The sequence below is a fragment of the Neurospora crassa genome, linkage group III (genome assembly GCF_000182925.2).
Source record: "Neurospora crassa OR74A linkage group III, whole genome shotgun sequence".
Classification (NCBI taxonomy): Eukaryota; Fungi; Ascomycota; class Sordariomycetes; order Sordariales; family Sordariaceae; genus Neurospora; species Neurospora crassa.
The window spans coordinates 5,059,442-5,079,093 of NC_026503.1; the positions used below are offsets into that span (position 1 = coordinate 5,059,442).

General features: G+C 33.0%; 1 protein-coding gene across 1 annotated transcript; it reads right to left on the bottom strand.

Annotated features, from left to right (window-relative positions):
- Nucleotides 1–181: 181 nt before the first annotated feature.
- On the bottom strand, nucleotides 182–2,297 carry NCU08521 (hypothetical protein; the record flags this gene model as incomplete). Its single annotated transcript, XM_957666.1, has 3 exons — nucleotides 182–646; nucleotides 738–971; nucleotides 1,335–2,297. The coding sequence occupies 3 exons, from the start codon at nucleotides 2,295–2,297 to the stop codon at nucleotides 182–184; spliced, it is 1,662 nt and encodes a 553-aa protein (XP_962759.1).
- Nucleotides 2,298–19,652: the final 17,355 nt, after the last annotated feature.

Sequence of the window (19,652 nt, forward strand, 5' to 3'; positions counted from 1 at the left end):
TTTCGCTACAGTATCCTTCCACTTTGCTCTGCAACTGCTGGCCTAGGTCATCGTTCATAACATCAGGGCATGCAAAAGCCGGTCATCAATAACCCGATACTGCTGATTGCCACTTCCTTCTCTTTCAATGAGGCCTTGTTCCTTCCTCAACACCAACAAAATTAACCCATGCGTTCTTGCATCACGAAAAGCTCGGCACGAAGCGGGTCCAATTCGCAGTGTCGTATACGCCATCAGGAACCGCCCGGAGACTGGAGAACATGATCCCAAAGAGGATTAGCCGAGCAGCCGTGTAGATGATGCCACTGCTGATGTTGAGAACTCTCAAAAGTCTTTGTGCGTGGATATCCCAAACCTTCTTCGCTTCCTGATATGACTGCACGCTGGCAGGTTCCTCGGCACAACGTGAGAAAAACCATTGGAACATCCCTTCAGGCGCCTCAAAAGGGTGCCACTCGGGCCCCACTTTCAGTGATGGATGCGTAGAGGCATCCCTGTCCCATTTCTCGTACTCGCCCCTCAGGGCAAGATTCTGACCGGCGGATGTCTTCAACTCGCGTGCGATATTCCACACGGTGTTGAGGTGGTGTTCTTCATGTCTTCTGCTTTTATTGACCCACATCAGATCCCGGACGGACTTGTAAAGCTTAATCAGCATATCAAGTTCCCGCCTCAGTCTTTCAAGGCCCCTCAACATGTCTTCCTCAGGATGCACATTGACCCCCCCCGGTGCTCACTGCCGTTGTGAATGCTTTCCACCAATCATCATCGATGTTCCATGTCGTTAATGCAGTATCGCCGCGGCAGCTAAGACAACCCAGAGTTTCTTCCACGGCTTCAGCCTGCTTCCGCTTGAGATTCCTAGGTCTATATTGAAGAATCGCGAAGCTTCCAGCCAAAGCAAGGATGGGTGAGACCGTTGACACCAGTGCAGCTATGCGCCAGGCAAGCTCCTCCACCGGCGTAGGGAACTGAAATGACCAAGCTATACAATGAATGCCCCCAAACACAAGACAAGATGCCGCCATCAAGACCCATGTCGAAAGAAACATCCCATCGATGGACCAGAGCTCATCGTTCCTTATACGATCGCGTGCAGAAAAAGAATCTTCATAATGATGAAGAGGAGGGGTAGGACGCCACAAGCTAGCGAAAAATGGCTCAGTTGTACGCCGAACCAAATCTCCTCTTGCGCCCTCATCTATCACCGTATCAATCATTGTTGGCCGCGAAACATCTTTGGGTTTCCACCAATTGACCAAATAAGTCACGATAGCGAAAACTGAGAAAGAGGCCGTGGCGATTTCAAGTTGTGTGACGGGTTGGCCACCCACACCACGTGTAACGAGGTCAAATAAAAGGCGTGCAATTTGGATAACAGCAATTGTCTTGACGACCCAGTCCGCTTTGCTTTTGTCCTTGATATCGTCCTCAGATAGTCGAAGTTCTTTGAGTGGATGACCGAGCTCCCACGCTCTGAAATCAGGACGTGCGAGATGGTCGCCGCGGACAACTGAATACAAGTGGGTAACGAATGACTCCTTGTTATCCGCAGTGAATTCATACATCCGCTTCCGTGCCACTATTCCGCCCATGTTGGCGTAATATGCGTGTGAAAGTGTCCACTTCTGAACTCTCAATACCGCCCTTCCATCGCGAGGTCGGTCTTTTTCCGAGAAGCTCTTTTCGATAAATGTCTTTCCCTCCTTGACCACCTTCCCCTTCTCCACCACTGCCAACGGCACACGTGAATGGTATGGTGTTTTCCACATGAGTAGTGTGTAAAGAATTCTCTTTAGAGGCTCGAACTTGACGGTCCAAGCCCAGAGGACCCAGGCGGAACCATCATCTCCGGCATTTTTCATCTTTGATACCGTTTGGAAGTGATCGGGGCGACAATGAACAGCATAGGAAACCCAATCAAGCATTTCTAACGCAAACCGAAGTTCGCATACAGCTTTAGCGAAAATGAATTCGGGAAAAAGAACCGTAATGGCCATCCATTTCGCTTTGCGTAGAACCCGTGTCATGGTGGAATCGGTTATGGCAGGGACGTTGAGGTGCAAGACGGTCCAGGTGCAGGCAAAGATTGTCGTCAGGCATTCGATAAGGAGGGTCAGGGTGCCTCTCCGTCTAGGATTGCTCACCCAACCAACTGTCGCCCGCTGGTCGCCATCGGGAAGGGGTGTTGTTGTCGGTAGCTCGGTTGTTGTTTCCTGAGCCCTGATAAGGACACAGAACCATAAAACGAGGGAAAGCGTGAAGCAGAGCGCTGACGGGCGGGGACCGGAAGCCATCACCGACCAATTTGCGAAAGGCGTAATGGACGGCAATGTAGAAGTCGGTATAAACTGGGAGCAAGCTCTTTTCTGACGAAACGATGCAATTGCAGTGAATTGCGAGAATGGCGGATCGGAGACGACTGGATATGGCAAATCTCTTCTCGTTGGGTTGTGATCAAAAGGTGCACGGGGAACAAGGAAGCGATGGAGGGCATCATGGAGCAGATATATTTACCTTAGCATCCAATCCTCACCTCGCGGACATGGTATTCGACATGTACGTCAAAACCCATCCATCGCTGCAAGGGAAAACACGCTAAATGGGTGTCTAGACCACCTCAATCTCAGCCGCACGATAAGTAACACAGCCATCACCCGCAAATGAGCTCCCGGAACATTTCCATGTTGCTTTCGTCCAAAAGATTTCATATTTTATTATGTTCAACACCATGGCCGCCGTCATACTCGTCAACTCGTATTGGTCGAATGTACGCTTCGAGCCTGGCCCTGGTGAGTACGTGGCAGCACCACCACTTCCGTTCATGATGAACGCACATCAGGCTCTTATAATAGGGAAACCTCCGCGTACACCCATAAACTCCCCATGCACACCCAAACCCATATGACAGCTGTCATATAAAACAGGTCGTATTTGGTGTAAAAAACGGGTTTTTCAATGTTTCTGACATTTGATAAGAGTCCCTACATTCCTGTAACCGCTATAAAGCCCACTGTACTTAGTAAGTACTTCAGAATACTATTTTAAGAAGGATGAGGCTCCTAGAACGTATATATTATTATAAAGTAAATAAAGGAGGATATTGTTACTCGCTATTATTTAATATTATAGCGTTATTTTTACTAGCGCCCGGCCAAATTTTATAGGGGTTTGGGTCACGTAGATCAAACCATCTATAAAACAATGCCTCGTTTTAAGGTATAGCTAGTAATCTCTCTATCTCCTACGTTAACTAGGCATCGTAAGCCTCATCGAATTCAGTCCTCTCCTTCTTAATTACTAGTTTGCCGCTATCCTCAATCTCCTCGTCGTCGTTAAACTAAAAGCGTGAAATTTTACAGCTAAAATCGGGGTTTACAATGATAAGTGACATTAGTTGTTACATACCCACTTTTTGGGTTTGGGTGTGTATAGGGAGTTTATGGGTGTGCGCGGAGGTTACCCCCTCATAATGCTGGCCAGCACAGATGAAGACTCGCCAATCAGAGACTGTCAACCCCACTTGACTGGCAACATAGATCTGATCAGCACTTCTATTGCTACTTGCGGAGCCTTTTCCACTTCTCACTCGTCGCCTGAAAATGTCAGAAAGGCTATCGAAAAACAGACAATTGAATCGGGTTAGTCTTGGGAAGAGGCTATTGACAATTACCTTTGTTGACGGTACGTGTCTTTAAGTGTTTTGGTGTGGTACCCGCTCCACCTCCTCATTACCTCTAGGTAGAGGTAGGTACGGTAGGTTCGCGGTTTCCTTGTATGCTGGCGGTTATGCCCGATCATGTGTCTTCTTCACTTCACCCCCTCCCCAGTAACGACTGGATGGAGGGGTCTCCACATTAAGCCTGATGTCGATGTGGTGATGAGAGCCAGTACGAGGATCATCGCCCTCGCAGAGAGAAGCACTCTCGGAGATGATTCCTTCCTCTTTCCGTCGAATGAACTGCTGCCGCTTCCGCTGATTTGTGAGAGTGTCCCAACTGCGTGGCAGGAACCGAAGCTGTATGTGTTTCCAACTTGGGCCGGAAGCGGGGTTCAGATGATATCTCCACGTCGCTTTGAATTGAACAAGACTCAATCCCGTCGACCCCATCGATCGAGAGGTGCTGAATGTGTTGAACCATACTGCAAGGAAGCGATCACGGGGAGCAACGTGGTGGTGGTGAAAGTCTTGATTAATTGAAGAGAAAAAAAGAAAGTAAGAAGGAGGATAGAGTCCGACTTATATACAGGGTAGCCATGTATGGATCGTATCCACTAGTGCCAAGAGAATGCCAAGAACTAGTAATAGCTTCAACACTCCCCCTCGATCCAAATATAGATTGCCCTAGAGTAAAGAGGAAGAAGAGATTCTATTTACAAATAACTCTCGTAGCTAACACCAATAAAAACCCAATAGGAAAAGGATTACTACTACGAAAGTAAGTAAAAATAAAAAAAATTATAAAGGAAGATAAAAAGTAATAACTTTTCTTATAGTAGTTGTATAGGTATAAAGGTACTACCAATCGACTCATCTTAATAAATTAATTAAAATAAATATACGCTTGGGGTAATAGTATAACGGGAAGGTAATTAAATAATCGTAAATCGATTTTTAAAATTCCGCGTATTATAGAATTTTATAAATTTCAAGAAATTGTAATTTAAACTATTAAAGTATACATCTTCCTAGGGTAAAGGAGTAAGAGATATAAGTAAAGCGGTGCCCAATATAGAATATAACGAAAGATAAAAGAAAAAGGGCTCTTTAGCAATATAATAGCTACTTATATACAAAAGCTCTAGTATATTGTAAGGTAGGGTAATCGGACGGCCAAATACTAAAAAAGTATTATTATATCTTTAGTAAGTCTAATAACCCTAATGTTTATTAATATTATTTAAAAATGCCTCGGGGTAGTACCTTCGTAAAAATATCAGCAACTTACTCCCTAGTAGCTATATACTAGAAATTAATATTTCTAATTATTTATACTTCCTTATACTATATTTCTTAAATACTAATATATTTAGTACGAAAGTAGTACTATAAGTTCTTCGCTAAAATTATAATACCTTAATTATTATAATGGATAATAATAGTTATTATAAGTAGGAAAGTAAGGTCGGTTAATAATTATCTAAGCTAAACAACCTCTTTTACTACTTAAATTTGAATTATAACCTTTACCTCGTAAGAGGATAGGGTAATAGTTTACTATCGCTTTAATTACTAATTAATAATTATATTACTAATATAAAATATATAACCCTCTATAGAACATTTAATAGTAATATTCCTTCCCTAATCAGTATTTATAAATCTAATAAGAATAAAAGATAAATTGGAATAAGTAAGGTATAAAATAAAAATACTTCTAAAATACTTAAATATACATTTTATAGTTATAATATAGGTTTAAGTTAGTTTAATAAAATAGTAACTACAAAAAGACACTACGAAAGTAATATCTAGTCGAGTACCGAATATAGTATATATAAACGAACCAACGGCGCTTATATACTAATACTTATTAGAATCGGGAGCTTAAAAACCTTCCGAAGGTTCAGGAATCTTATTATTATTTATAAGGGTAAACACCGGCTTATAATCTAATATTCCGAAGTTATTAAATACCTTCTTAAAATAAACCTTCTAGCTTAACCGAAACATATATTTTAGCTTATCGTAGGTTATAACTATACTTAAGTAATATAAATATAGCCCTATATCGGTTATTTTGAAGCGTTTATTCAGCGTATCTTTTAGAACTTAAATATCCTTTATAGATAGTCCGGCAATAAGTAGGTCATCGATATAAATAGCAATATAAATAATTCCTTTATTAAAAATAATAGTATTAATTAATAATAGAATAAAGCCGAAGTCGCCGAAAAAGGCAGTTAGAGTATTATACTAAATATAAGAACTTTATTTTAAATTGTAAAACGTACAGTTAAATTTATATATTAAAATTAAATTACTATTAGTAATATTAGAAGGTTATTCTATATAAATATCTTCCTCTACTAAACTATATAGGAAGATGGTTTAAACGTCTATTTATTCTAGTTTTAAATTAAGGGTAGTAGTAAGGGCGAATATAAACTTATAGCTTATAAGCTTTATAATTAATACGAAAGTTTTATTATAGTCAATCCCCTCCCGTTATTTAAAGCTATAAACTATCCAACGAACCTTATAGTAAAGGACTTCGCTATTAGGACTAGTTTTAAATTTATATACCTATTTTCCTAATAATAATTAACGGCTAATATTACGAAGAATAAGGGTCTAAATCTAATTTTCGATAAGGGAGTAGTATTCAACCTATATAATTGACTGCTATTCCTTCCAATCCGAATATTTTATAGCCTCTCGAAGATTTTTAAATTCTAATATTAATAGTATAGTAAGGGTAACGAAAGTTAATAAGTTGGTATTAAACTTATTAATAACTTTCAATAATAATTATTACCTATTAAGAATAATTAAATTGGGGGGACGTAATTTAGAGTAATAATTAGTAATAGTATACTAGTAATTTAAGTTGAAGAAACCTAAGTTACTACTAATATAAATAGTATTAAATATTAGTGTAGCGGGGTTAGTTAGTAAGGACGGGGCTTAGGGTAACTTATTTAAGGGCGCTAGTAATATTAAAAGATTTATAAACTGGGAAATAAATAATAATAGTATAAATATACCAAAATCTCCCCCTAACTATACTAGCGGAACTCCTTCTAAATTAGAGCCGTAGAATAAGTAAATTAATAGTAATAATAGCGGTAGGAATAGTAATAGTATAAGTATTAGTATAATAACCGGTAATAATTGTAACGGTAGAGGTCGTAGAGGTATTGGGGAAAAACCTACGGGGCGTATATTTAAATTCTTTAAGCAGCCCTCTATAGGATTAAAAATACTAGAGGAGGCGCACAAATCCGTAAAAGAAATACTAAAATTAGAGTCCGGCGTATAATAAAAAGAGGGTAGGTTATTAAATATATTAGAAAGTAGCGTAGTAAGGTTAGGAGAAATATACGTATATATTTCGTTAATAATTATATTATTAGTAGAAATTACTTTATTACCGTCCGTAAGTATAATATAATTCGATAACCCCTTATAGCTTAGCAATTTACCTTAACCTACTATTAGAGCTAATTTCCTTAGGAAGTCCGCGTTAGGCAATTTATAATAGTAAAGGGCACCGATAATTCTTAAGTATAAAAAGTTAAATTTATAGCTAATCTATACTTTAAATAATATTTTATTTATAATTCTATTCGAATAACAATTCTTTAGGTAAATAATTATATATAGAAATATCGGCTATAAATAATAATTAAAGTTATTATCCTCTAAAATAATAGTAAAGTACTTTTACAAAATCCTATTAAGGCGTTCTAATATACTATTCTATTTATATTAATTAACCGCCGAATATACTAATATAATAAAACGGTTCGTATATTACAATTAAAAACATTTACTAAAGTTCTCTCTAATTCGATTAAAATAAATATAGCAAATAGAATATTTAAGCCTATTAAATTTATTATACTATTACTCTACTATACAAAGAAACTCGTCTTGGGTTTTAATTATATAAGTCTAAACGTACTATATAAAATTATCTGTAATAGTAACCTAATACTATTATCCCTATAAGCCTTCGAAACGAAAGGGGCTATAAATATCCGTATAAATATATTTAAAGGGCCGATTCCCTTTACATACAATTCCCTTATAAGAAACCTACTTCAAACGGCCTAATACGCACTTATTGTAGAAATATATATTAGGGACGGGGTAAATACCGGTAAATATCGTTTAAAAGGAAATAATATTCCTAATACCGTTGAGAGGGTATTTGAACGTTATGATAATAATATGTGTCTGATTGAATATGTGTAAAGTGATAATCTAGAAAAGAATCTAGGGTAGGGAGCTTGCGTGCGGTCGGTTGACTATAAGGTACGTAAGCCTTATCTAATTTATAGGACCTATATACGTAGGTGGGCCCCCGTAGGAGCGGTTCATTCAATTGAATAAACTCGACCGGGCGGGCTGGGCCATCCAGTCAGCTGACCTGACATGTAATAACGCCAGCGATACTATTCCGGTATTAAATCCCGGCCGCTAAAAAGAAATACTATTATCCTTAGTAGTTCAGCTAATATATATATATAAATACCTTCTTACTTCTTTCTTGGTCTCAAATTCCTACCGTAAGCGGGGGGCTCGCTAGTCTCGAAATAGACCTTCCTCCGCTTTTATACTAATAGCTTAGCCTTACTCTTCTATAGTCCTCCTAAGTACTCCTAGTATTCCGAGACTAATTTTTGAGTATTGCCTATCTCCTTTTCCGGTAATTATTTATTATAATTATAATTATAATTAATTTATTTTACTAGATATTTTTATCTTCTATTTTTTTTTATTTTTAGTATAATTTAGAATTATATTTATTTTATATTTTCTTTCGTCGTCGGAGTTGCGTTGGCTATCTTCTACTGGTCCCGGGGGAGGTTGAGATCTTCCGAAAGGATCGTCGCCTTTTAGACTTGCTTTAAGGTAGGCGATAGAAATAATTAGGTAAATACCGGCTATTTCCGGAGGGAGGTCTAATTAGTAAATTAGTTTACCTATACGCTTAAGTATTATAAACGGTCTAGTGCGTTGTTGCGAGAATTTACGCGAAGGCCTACTTGGTAAGTAGTATCCTTTATAAAGTTTAAAGTAGATTTTGTCTCCTATAGTAAATTCGTACTGTTGGTAGAAATTGTTATAGCGCTTTTTAGTTTTGGCGGTAGTAAAAACTATCGCTAATTGGGCATTTTTGCGTAGGTTGTTGTATAATATTGTATATACTTCAGCTATTATTAATACTTCTTTCTTTATTATAATATTTAATAGCCTTAAGAGTATAAAATTAAATAATTGCTTGTAAGGGGACGATTTAATAGGGTTAGAGTAAGTGCTATTTATATTCTACTATAGGGTTAATAGTAATTTTACTTAATTGGATTCTAGTTATATAAAGTAGTAGAAGCGGATAGCGATTTCTACGTCTTAATTATATTATTCCGCTATACTATTACCTTAGGGGTAGTAAATTATTATTATTAAAAGTTTAGTACCGAGAATTGACTATATTCCTTTCTATACCCTAGAAGTAAACTTTCTATTTCTATTAGATATAATAGTTTATAGGATTCCCTAGTTTCCTAGAATTAACTTTCTTACTAATATTTTTCCTTAATCTTCGGCGGTATAGGTAGAATAACCTAGGATAAGCTTAAATCTCTTGGAGGTATAGTATAATACTAGTATTAATATATCGAAAAAGTCGAATTTTGGGAGGTGCTAAGCAGTGCCCGAAGTTAGAACCTTTAGTAAATTAGTAATAAAATTAATTGCGATAGTTCTTATAGGCTTAATATATTTAGAATTAATTAATTAGTAATTACCAATAGTAGCTTCTCGGTTTATTCAATTAAACTAGTAGATTAGGTAATATTAAATATATTCTTTAATAGTCTATATTTTCCTAACGATAGCGAATTCTTTTAGATTATATATTATATAATCTTTGCTAAAATAATACTTCTCATTATATACTACGCTTAGTATAGTTGTAATTATATTCTTGGAAATATATAGTTACTTTATTTTATCGGCTAGGTTAATATTGTATAGTAGTACATTTATAATTTCGAATAGGTACCCGGGGTACGAAATAACGCTATCGACCTCGGTAGTACTAGGGTAATTTCGAAGTTCGTTTATAATTGGCTTAAATTTAGTATTTGATTTATATACTTCTTCGAAGTTGCATTTAATACTACTACTTATCTAAACTTCGGCTTTTATAAAATAGATATAATTAGTAAATTAGATTTAATTTAGAATTAGGACTTCGTTTATTTTTCCTTCCTTATTTCTTTTTATTAGAAGTTGATTTAATATATTAAGGACGAAATTAAGTTTGCTTACTATATAGTAAATTTTTAGGTTGTACTAGGATAAATAGATAAATGTATTAATTAGCCGCCGATTACCCCGATCCGTAGATGAAGTATTGAGAATAGTTTGTTCGTATATACCCTTAGTAGTTGTATAATTAGTAAGGACGATAATAGGGAGATTATAAGAGTGGATAAAGGTACGAAGTTACTTAATTGCCTAAATTAGGTAAGCTACTTCTATTTCGGATGGGCTATATTGTATTTTAACCTTATTAAGGGCTTTATTTAGAAATATAATAGGAAGGACCTAATTCATTGGAATTGTGGTGCTTAGTACCTATATGTAGCCCTCCTTTATATAGTATAGTATTACGCTATAGCTCCTTTCTAGGGATTTGTTAATTTATAGAAAAGCCTACTTATCCGGGTCCAAATAATATAGTTTTATATTATTATAAATAGCCTTCTATATTACTTCGAAAATTTATTTTTCGTCTTCTATTAGATTGTAAATAGTTTTAGCGTAATAGTTAGCTTATTTAATTGGGTTGCCGGTTATTATTATCCTTATTTTCCTTCCTTCTGTTAAAAGTATAACCTTTCTCTTTTATAATAGTTTTATTATCCTAATATAGTATAGAATTAAATACTTAATAAATTTAAATATACTTATATATCTCTCTAATAATTTTAGGGTATTAGGAAATTCTAGGTTTTAAAATACTGCTATCCTTTCGTTAATTGTTAATAGATCTAATATATCTACCTTAAAACTAAATAGTTTTATATTAGGATAAGTAATATACGATTTCTTAGGCGATAGTACGATATTCTTTAATATAAAAAGATTAAATACCTATTTTAGGTACTTTAGATAGTTTTTGGCGGTATTAGAAAAAATAATAATATTATCGATAAACGTACGATAGAAAGTGGAAAACGCTATTAGTAAATAGTCTATAAATTTTTATATGTATATTAGGGAGTTATAGTAACTTATTAAAATAATATTTGGTTATTCTAGCCTACGCGGGTTAATAAAGGTGAGCCGGTCCTAGTACTATAGCTAAATGCTAAATTAATAGAAAAAGGCCGTAGTATTAATAATTGTTATAAACTTTTTGCCTCTAAGGGATATAATGACTTTAGATTGTAATAGTAGGGGGTAATTATTAGGAACGGTGATTTTATTAAGCGTTTGGAGGTTAATTACGATACGGCTTTTCTACTACTCCTTAATAGTACGTTAAATTATAAAGATTGGGTAGGCGAAAGGTATTGTACGGTTGACCTAATCTATTTTTCTTTATTTGTATAGGGTTTTAAAGATTTGGTTGAGGATTTCTCGGTCCTTCTTATTTAATAAATAGGATTATAATTGGATACGCTAATTTTACTATCCTTCTATTAAAGGGATATATATTATATCGTTTTTTTTTATTAAAATAATACTTCCTTCTTCCTATAAAGTTGGGTATTTATTAATAATCTTTTCGATTTTCCTTACTAAGTTTGGGTTTTAGGCGTAGATATAGATATTTTAGTCGGTTACTTTCTTTAGTAGGTTATTAGAAGTTTTAAGACCTAGTATCGAGTGTTTTTCTGCGCTTACTTTCAGTAGTAGTATAATTGCGTATCCTATGCCGTTTGCGAATTTAGTAACTTTATATACTATATTATTATTTTCGAATTTTGTAGCGAATTCTATTAAAATCTCCTCGTCCGTTATATTATTAATGTAGTTGTATTTGCCTAGAGGGTTTCTAATACCTAGTAATAGAAGTTCGTCCTTTATAATATTAAATATTTGGATAATTAGGATTTTAAACTCGTAATTAAGTGAAGTTTTAAGTTATATCCTAATAGTTAGACCGGCGATTATCTTCTTTATTAAAATTAGATACCCGCTATTAGTCGCTTCGGAAATATTACCGATGTGAAACTTCTTCGGAATAATTAGTATTCTATTAATAGTATTATTTATAAATATTATTACGGGGGATTTGGCGTTTATTATTATATTAGTTGCTGTAATATGCTTCGAGTTTAATATAAAGCTCTTATTTTTAGGGAGGGGCTTGTATTGGATTAGGATGTATTTGGATTGTTTTAGTAGAATAGTAGTCTTTTTAATAGTTGTGACCTTTCGAAGGTATAGTTTAGAATTTATTTGAGTAACGAAGTTGATTTAGAAATTATTAAAATTTTAGAAGGTAATAATTTCGGACTTATAATTTATATTGGCCCTATATAAATATAGAAAGTTATTACTAAATAGAATATTTAATTCTAACTTATTTATTACTTATACGCCTTTTATAAACTTTATTAAGGTAGGGTTACTATTTTTATTGTACCCTTCGAGGTAAATTTTGAAAGTAGCCTACTTAGAAATATTGACCGACTTTCTACTAACGCCCTTTATTTTTACTTACTGAATTTCGATAGTATAGTTTAAGTTTTTAAAAAAGTATTTTCCTATTAGGGACTTACCGGTACTAGGATTTATATAGACCTCTATTACGCCGGCCTCGGGTATTACTTTAGCGTTAACGTATATGTAAGTAAAGTTGGAGATTAGACTATTATTAATATTTATTATAGTAGTTATACAGCTAGCCTCTTAGATTTTAATAGGGGTTGTAGTTTTTATAAATATAGGGGTGAGGCGTAGGATTGGAGCCGGTTCCTCGCCCTTTAATTAACCCTCTTTAATTATTTAGTATTTCTTTAAATATTAAAATAGTATATTGTATAATATATAGCGTTTTTTGTAGTATTTATATATACGTTGCTCGGGTGCTAGTAGTAATAGGGTCCGAAATTTCTTTGTTTTAGGGGCTGGGGGAGATTCGTAATATTTTTTATAGTACTTCTTTTAATCCTTTATTTTAAAGTATTTTAAATATTTATAATATTTAGTAGTAGATTCTAAAATTATATATGCCCCTACTTTATTTAGTGCCTCCGAATTGGAATTGTCGGCAAATATAAACTCTTTTATATAATGGGTTTTTTTATATATTTTTCGATTATGATTTAAATTTCAATTACGGCCTTAGTAATAGTTTTATTCGTAGTATCAATCGCGGCTTCGGTCGCGGTCGCCATCGCGGCTTTAATCGCAGTCTTGGTTGTAGTTTAAATCGCGGTCCTAATTTCGGTTATAGTTTCGGTCGTAGTTTTAATTATAACTTCGGTCTCAATTGTAATTTGAGTGGGGATAGTAGCTAAATGTTGTATTAGAGTTAGATTAGGTTTAATTATTATTTAAATTAATTTTTTACTTAGTTGCGGATATAAATATTACTTGTAAGGAGGTAATTAATTATATATAATTGGGTAGAGACTCTTTTTCTAGTAGGGCTCTTAAGTATTACTTTATTCGAAGGTTTATATTAGATTAGATTTGTATTATTACGCCGTACTAATTCTTATTATCCTTTATTAGGGTACTTATTACTTTAGTATAGTATATTTACTTCTATATATATTAAGTAAGAATACTATAATTGTCGTTGATATTACGAAAGTAAAAACGGCCTCTAGTAAATTTTGCGGTAGTTATGGCTAAATTAAGAGAGAAACGAACTATTAATCGATTTAATAATTTATAAATACCTTTCTCCTTTTAATTTAGTTTAGTATTACTATTTATTTTAATTATTTATTAAATATGTATAGTCCTTACTAAATACGTATAAAATAAATAGGTAAATTGTTTATTTATTTTATTTATTAGGTATTTTTATTTTATATTAGTAATAAAAGATAGTATTTATTTACGGAAGGTATAGATATCGGTATATATAGTATATTTATTATTAGTAATAATACTTTAGTCTTTAGGGTTGTATTTATCGGGATTGAAGTTTCTAATGTTTTTTCGCTTAATTTTCTTAAAGTCCTTGTTGTTATTATTATAATTGAACCGGCGTTATTTACTATTAGAATTTAGTAGGCTGCCTCCTCCTCTAAATAAATTAGGCGGACCGCTTCCTAGATATAAGTTAGGTAGTTTATAACCGATTGGGGTATAAGGTAAACGATTATTCCCGTTACTTCCTCTTCTGTATAGGGAGTCTAGTAAGTTTGGTAGTTCCCCTCCGCTATTATTAGGGTAGGGTAGACCGTTGTTACTATAAATAGTATTAGTATTATTTAATATTTATTTTAGCGGAATATTATTTAAAATAATAATAGGTTTAATTGGTGAGTTAGAAGATAGGATAACGCCGGGCCTTTAAAATTGATAGGATATTTACACCTTCGTGGGGGGTGGCGCCGATGCTCCTCTGAGGATTGGCTAAATTAGAGGTGGGCTAGTAGTTTGGGGGGGTATAGAACGAGTTCGAACTATATTAATAGTCGCCTTTATTTTGGGTAGGGTAGCGATTATTTTTAGTTTAATAATTTTATTAATATTCTAATTAATTATAGTAAATAAAGTGTATTCTTAGAAAGGGTTTGTTAAGGATAATGCTTTATAAGGGGCTTCCTCTGGTATACTTTCTATAGAGGCTTGGAAGGCTTAAATTTTACCCTTTTTTATTTTATTTTTAGCGATTATCTTTACTAGGTAGTTATATATTATAGTTTCGAAGGGGGTGCTAAAAATATTATTAACCTTGTGAATATTTATTTTAACTAATGGTTTGGTTGGAGCTAAGGGACTATAATCCTCCTTTAGCTAAATTCGGATAGGATTAGGAGGAATATAAGGGTTATTAGATAATTCTTTTAATATTTCTTTATAAATTTCCTTTGTTACTTCGGTACGGACTCTATTAATTTATTTAGTAATGTTATTTATAATAATTTTGGCTATTTTCTTTTATTAATTAGTTAGTTTTTTAATAGTACTATTTTGTATAGCCTCTAAATACTTCTTCTAAATATTAATTTATTCGTTTAAAGCCGTTTAAAAGTTACTATTAATTTCGCGGTACTATAAGTTGTTAAATACTTCGTTTTCTTTATCCGTTTAATTAATTATTTCCCTAATATTTTTTAATTATTTAATTAATATATTGCTAATTTTAGATAATTACTTAGCTAATAGGTTTTTAATCTTCTTATAGTCCTTGTTTAAAGAGTCCTGTATGTTGACGGATTGTAGGGTAATTTGGTTAAATAGAGCGTTGATTTATTTATTAAATTTAGTATTGAAATATTTAATTAATTTTTTATTATTACTAAATTTGGCTAGCCGCGCCGGTAGAGCCTTATTCGGATTATTGTAGGGTAGATTTATAGTTTTGGATTTGTATTCTATTCTTAATTATAGTATAATATTTATTATAAATTTATAATATAGATAATTTATAGAAGGATATTGTATTTCCCGGCGTAGGTCTACAATAGGAGGAGTATATACGTTAGTTAGTAATAGTTTACTTCGAGGTTCCGTTATATACGATTTATTGTAATTGAAATAGTATAGGTTAACTTTGCTCTCGATCTGTTCGGTATTGGTATTTATATTACGGATGTACTCGTTTTGAATATTTAACGTGTCCGCTAGGTTGTTGTAGTTCTAAGGTCGTTTCTATATATTAGGTGGATTTAAATTGACTTCGGAGGTAGGGAGAATATTTCGAACGCTCGGTACGGGGTTATTTAATTTAATAAAGGAGCCTAGTATAATAAAAACTTCTTAAATTATTTAAAATATATTAAATAAGTACGAGTTTAGGTATAATTTTATAACGATAATTAGTATTAAAGGGTAAAGAAGGTGTATAATTAGAATTTGGATAGGAACGAATATTACTATATACCTAAGTTCGGTAGTAGGGGAAATCTTTAGCTTCTAGAAGTCTTACGACTGCTAGGATCTAAGTAGTAATATACGGTTATTTAAATTCGCTATATAGGGTGAAGGAGTATAGATTATTAATTTTACAATTATTTAAGTTCGTTACATTATTAGGTGAGGTTTTTACGATTACTTAAGTTCGTTGTGAAGGGAAGGGGGGTAGATTGCGTAGATTGAGTAAATAGTACGTTCTTTGGAATAGGAAAGGTGGTAAAATTATAAGAATACTTAAGTTCGTTTTATGTACCTCTAAATGCTTCTTGTCTTCGTTGGAAGAATGAAGCGATCTTCTGTCGCTTGATGCGACGTTGCTTAGTGCCTTCTTGAATGAGGCCGGTTGGTAATAATAGTGTGGTGTGGTTTAGGTTAAGCAATTAAAGTTGTAGTTACTATTTAATACTATTGAGAGGGTATTTGAACGTTGTGATAATAATATGTGTTTGATTGAATATGTGTAAAGTGATGATTTAGAAAAGAATTTAGGGTAGGGAGTTTGCGTGCGGTCGGTTGATTATAAGGTACGTAAGTCTTATTTAATTTATAGGACCTATATACGTGGGTGGGCCCCCGTGGGAGTAGTTTATTTAATTGAATGAATTCGACCGGGCGGGCTGGGCTATCCAGTTAGCTGACCTGGTATGTAATGACGCTAGCGATACTATTCCGGTATTAATTCCCTTTACTAAAGTAAGTAAGGCGGTTATACTATATTTTGAATCTTTTCTATTTAATAATATAAATAATAAAAGTAAAGTAAAATATTAAATTATTAGTCGGTTAATAAACTAAATATATTCTATTTATATTAAACCCTTTAAAACGGATCTTTTAATTATAAATTCCTACAACCAAACCATTTCCAAATACTATAACAAAACTACAACAATTGAATTATAATATAAAAAGGAGGTTATAAACTATATAAAGAGAAAAATAAACTCCCTCTAGTAAAATAAAAAATAAATCGCCTTTATAAATAGAGGTACGTAATATATATATACTAGTCGCTTTAAGGGTAATTTTAATATTATTTATTCCTATTATAAGGAGGCTAATATAAAGGTATAAATTTCTAAAGCCGGCCTTATTATAAAAAAAGTAATTAATAATACTTAAATTAATAATAATTACGTATTTAAAATTATTTAGAAACTCGCAATGAAATTCTAAAACTAATAGCGTAACAATGCGTTCTACAAACTTAAAATCGAATAATAGGGCTACAACGGGGAATAGTATAGTAGCTAAAAGAGTATTAATAAAATTGGATTATTCGATTTGTAAGCCTAAAGTAATAAAAGCTAATAATAGTAGGATTATTAATAATAGTAACGGCGGGGACAATAAAATAAGCGGCGGGTCGGTATTAAAACCGAATACTATATAGTTTATAGTTTTTAAAAAATTAGTAATAGATTGCAAGCTACTGGTTTCCTAATTGGAATGAAAGTACTTATTAGGGCGAAGGTCTTTGAATTCAACTTTAAACTCCTTATTATCGAATGTAATAACTAAAAGTGTAATAGTTAATATAAAGGGGTAATTATTATTCTTCTAAGGGCCCGAACTCTAACCTATATTCTTATACCTTTCGGAATACTAAATATAATAATATAAATCGCTATAGTTTAATATTTTATATACCAAATAAAATATTTAAAAATATTCCTTATTATTATTATATAATCGTTTATTATTAATAAATTTAACGGCCTTAACGATATATTTAGTAAAGAGGGCCTTTAGGCCCGCTACGTCGAGCACTAGCTTATCAGTACTATCCTTAAACTCGCTCTATTAATGTTTAATTAGAAACTCCTCAATCTCAACGGCGCACTTAGCTTTATCTAGCGTAACTAGTACCTTAACGATTTTACTAGTTTTGTCCCGCTCCGGTAGGAAGAGATGCTTTTAACCGAATTTCGAAATAAAGGTAATATATATAGGACCTAAATTCCGGATAAAATAATTAATTACTATAGAGTCGGGTATAAAGTAATAATTATCCATTTTAATTAATTTATATTAAATAATCTATAATTAATTTATAAAATTAATAATACTATTATATTTGTCGAAGGTAGTAGCGTAAAAGTAGGTTATAGCTTCTATAAAACCTTTAGAATCCTTTAAATAATAATTATTAAAAGTCTATTAGAGAGCCTTAATAATAATTTACAGGTTACGGGCCCGAAACTTATTATAAATAGTCGAAGCAAATTTGTTTACGAAAAAATTGAATTATTAACGTTAGTTGCACTACTAATCCTTAACCTTATTTAAATATTTCTATTCGGAAATATTGGAGCGTTAAATAAATAGAATAATATTATTTATAATATTAAATGTAAATCGGGCCGCAATATAAATAATAATAGTGTAGCGCTAGGTAATATAATTATTTCCGCTTCTAATAAAGATAAGAATAGTAATAATATTATTAAAATCCTTATTAAGTATAATTATAATTTAGAAGTTTAGTAATATTAAATACTAGAACGTAGTAATAGGGGAATAGAAGCGGGAGGCGAAGTGGGAACGGGTAGTATAGCAATAGTAAAACCCTAAAGTTCTATAGAACTTAGAAGCGAAAACGGTATTAGACTTTAAGTAAAACTAGAAAATATAATTATAGTAGACGGTAGAAGTAATAGCGTAGTAAAAACAAAATTTTAGAAAGATTCTATTAGGAACGTAGGCGAAAGGTAGGCTGAGGTGACTATAGTCGTAGCTATACGTAGGGGACGGTAAGTTAGGGGTTAATCTAAAGATGTATTAATAGCTACCGACTATAATGAATTACGCTTCGTTGAATTTCTTTTATATTTATATAAATTCTATTTATCCGTTAACGAGTATTATAGAGCCTTATACTAGTTTAGCGCTTCGGTACGGTGCCGGATTATCCTTCCTACGAGCCCGACCCGATATAGGCGTTATTATTAGTAATTTTATATATCGGTTAATAAAGGGGAGTAGTAGTTACTAAGGTACTTCGGTATACGAATTCTTAGCCTCCTAATACGACCCCCCCCCTTATAGGTTCTATCTTCGGAACTTTTGTAATTTATAATAGATTCTAGTTAAGTAGCGGAGGGTATTAGTATTGTACTATTGTAACGTTATTGGGCTATATTGCCGGCGAAGGTACGGTATTTTCGCCCTTTGGTTCTAGTAAATTATTATTTATAATAACCGCCGACGTTGTATCCCGGATATTATAGCTGCTTTACTACCGGCGAGCTGCCCGCTAGAATATTAATATTGTAATGTCCTTTCTCCTAAATTCCAAATACAGATACGAAACTATACGCCCGAATATCGGTATTATAATATTTATTTTTATGAATTTTAAATGTAGCGAGTTGCTTATTAGAATATTAGTATTGTAATATCTATTTTTATAAGTTCCGAATACAGATACAAAGCTACCTGCCCGAATATTAGTATTATAATATTTATTTTTACGAATTCTAAATGTAGTGAGCCGCCTATTAGAATATTAGTATTGTAATGTCTATTCTTTTAAATTCTAGTGCGGATACGAAATTAGTATTAGATTTAACTATTTAGTGTGCCGCCTACTAGAATATTGGTATTGTAAGGTTTATTTTTATAAATTCTAATGCGGATACGAAATTAGTATTAGATTTAAAATATTAGCGTTCCCGATTATTATTAAGATTATTATTCTGTAGGCGTACGAGGTGGTGAGTATCGTTTTGCTTAACGAGGAGTGTTATATTAAATTTAAGAGTGTTAATAAATACTTTAGGATATTAATGTGATTATACCCTATAGTTCTTCCTACCGGATATTTTCCGTTATTTGCGTTTGCGGTATAGTTTGATACTCTTGT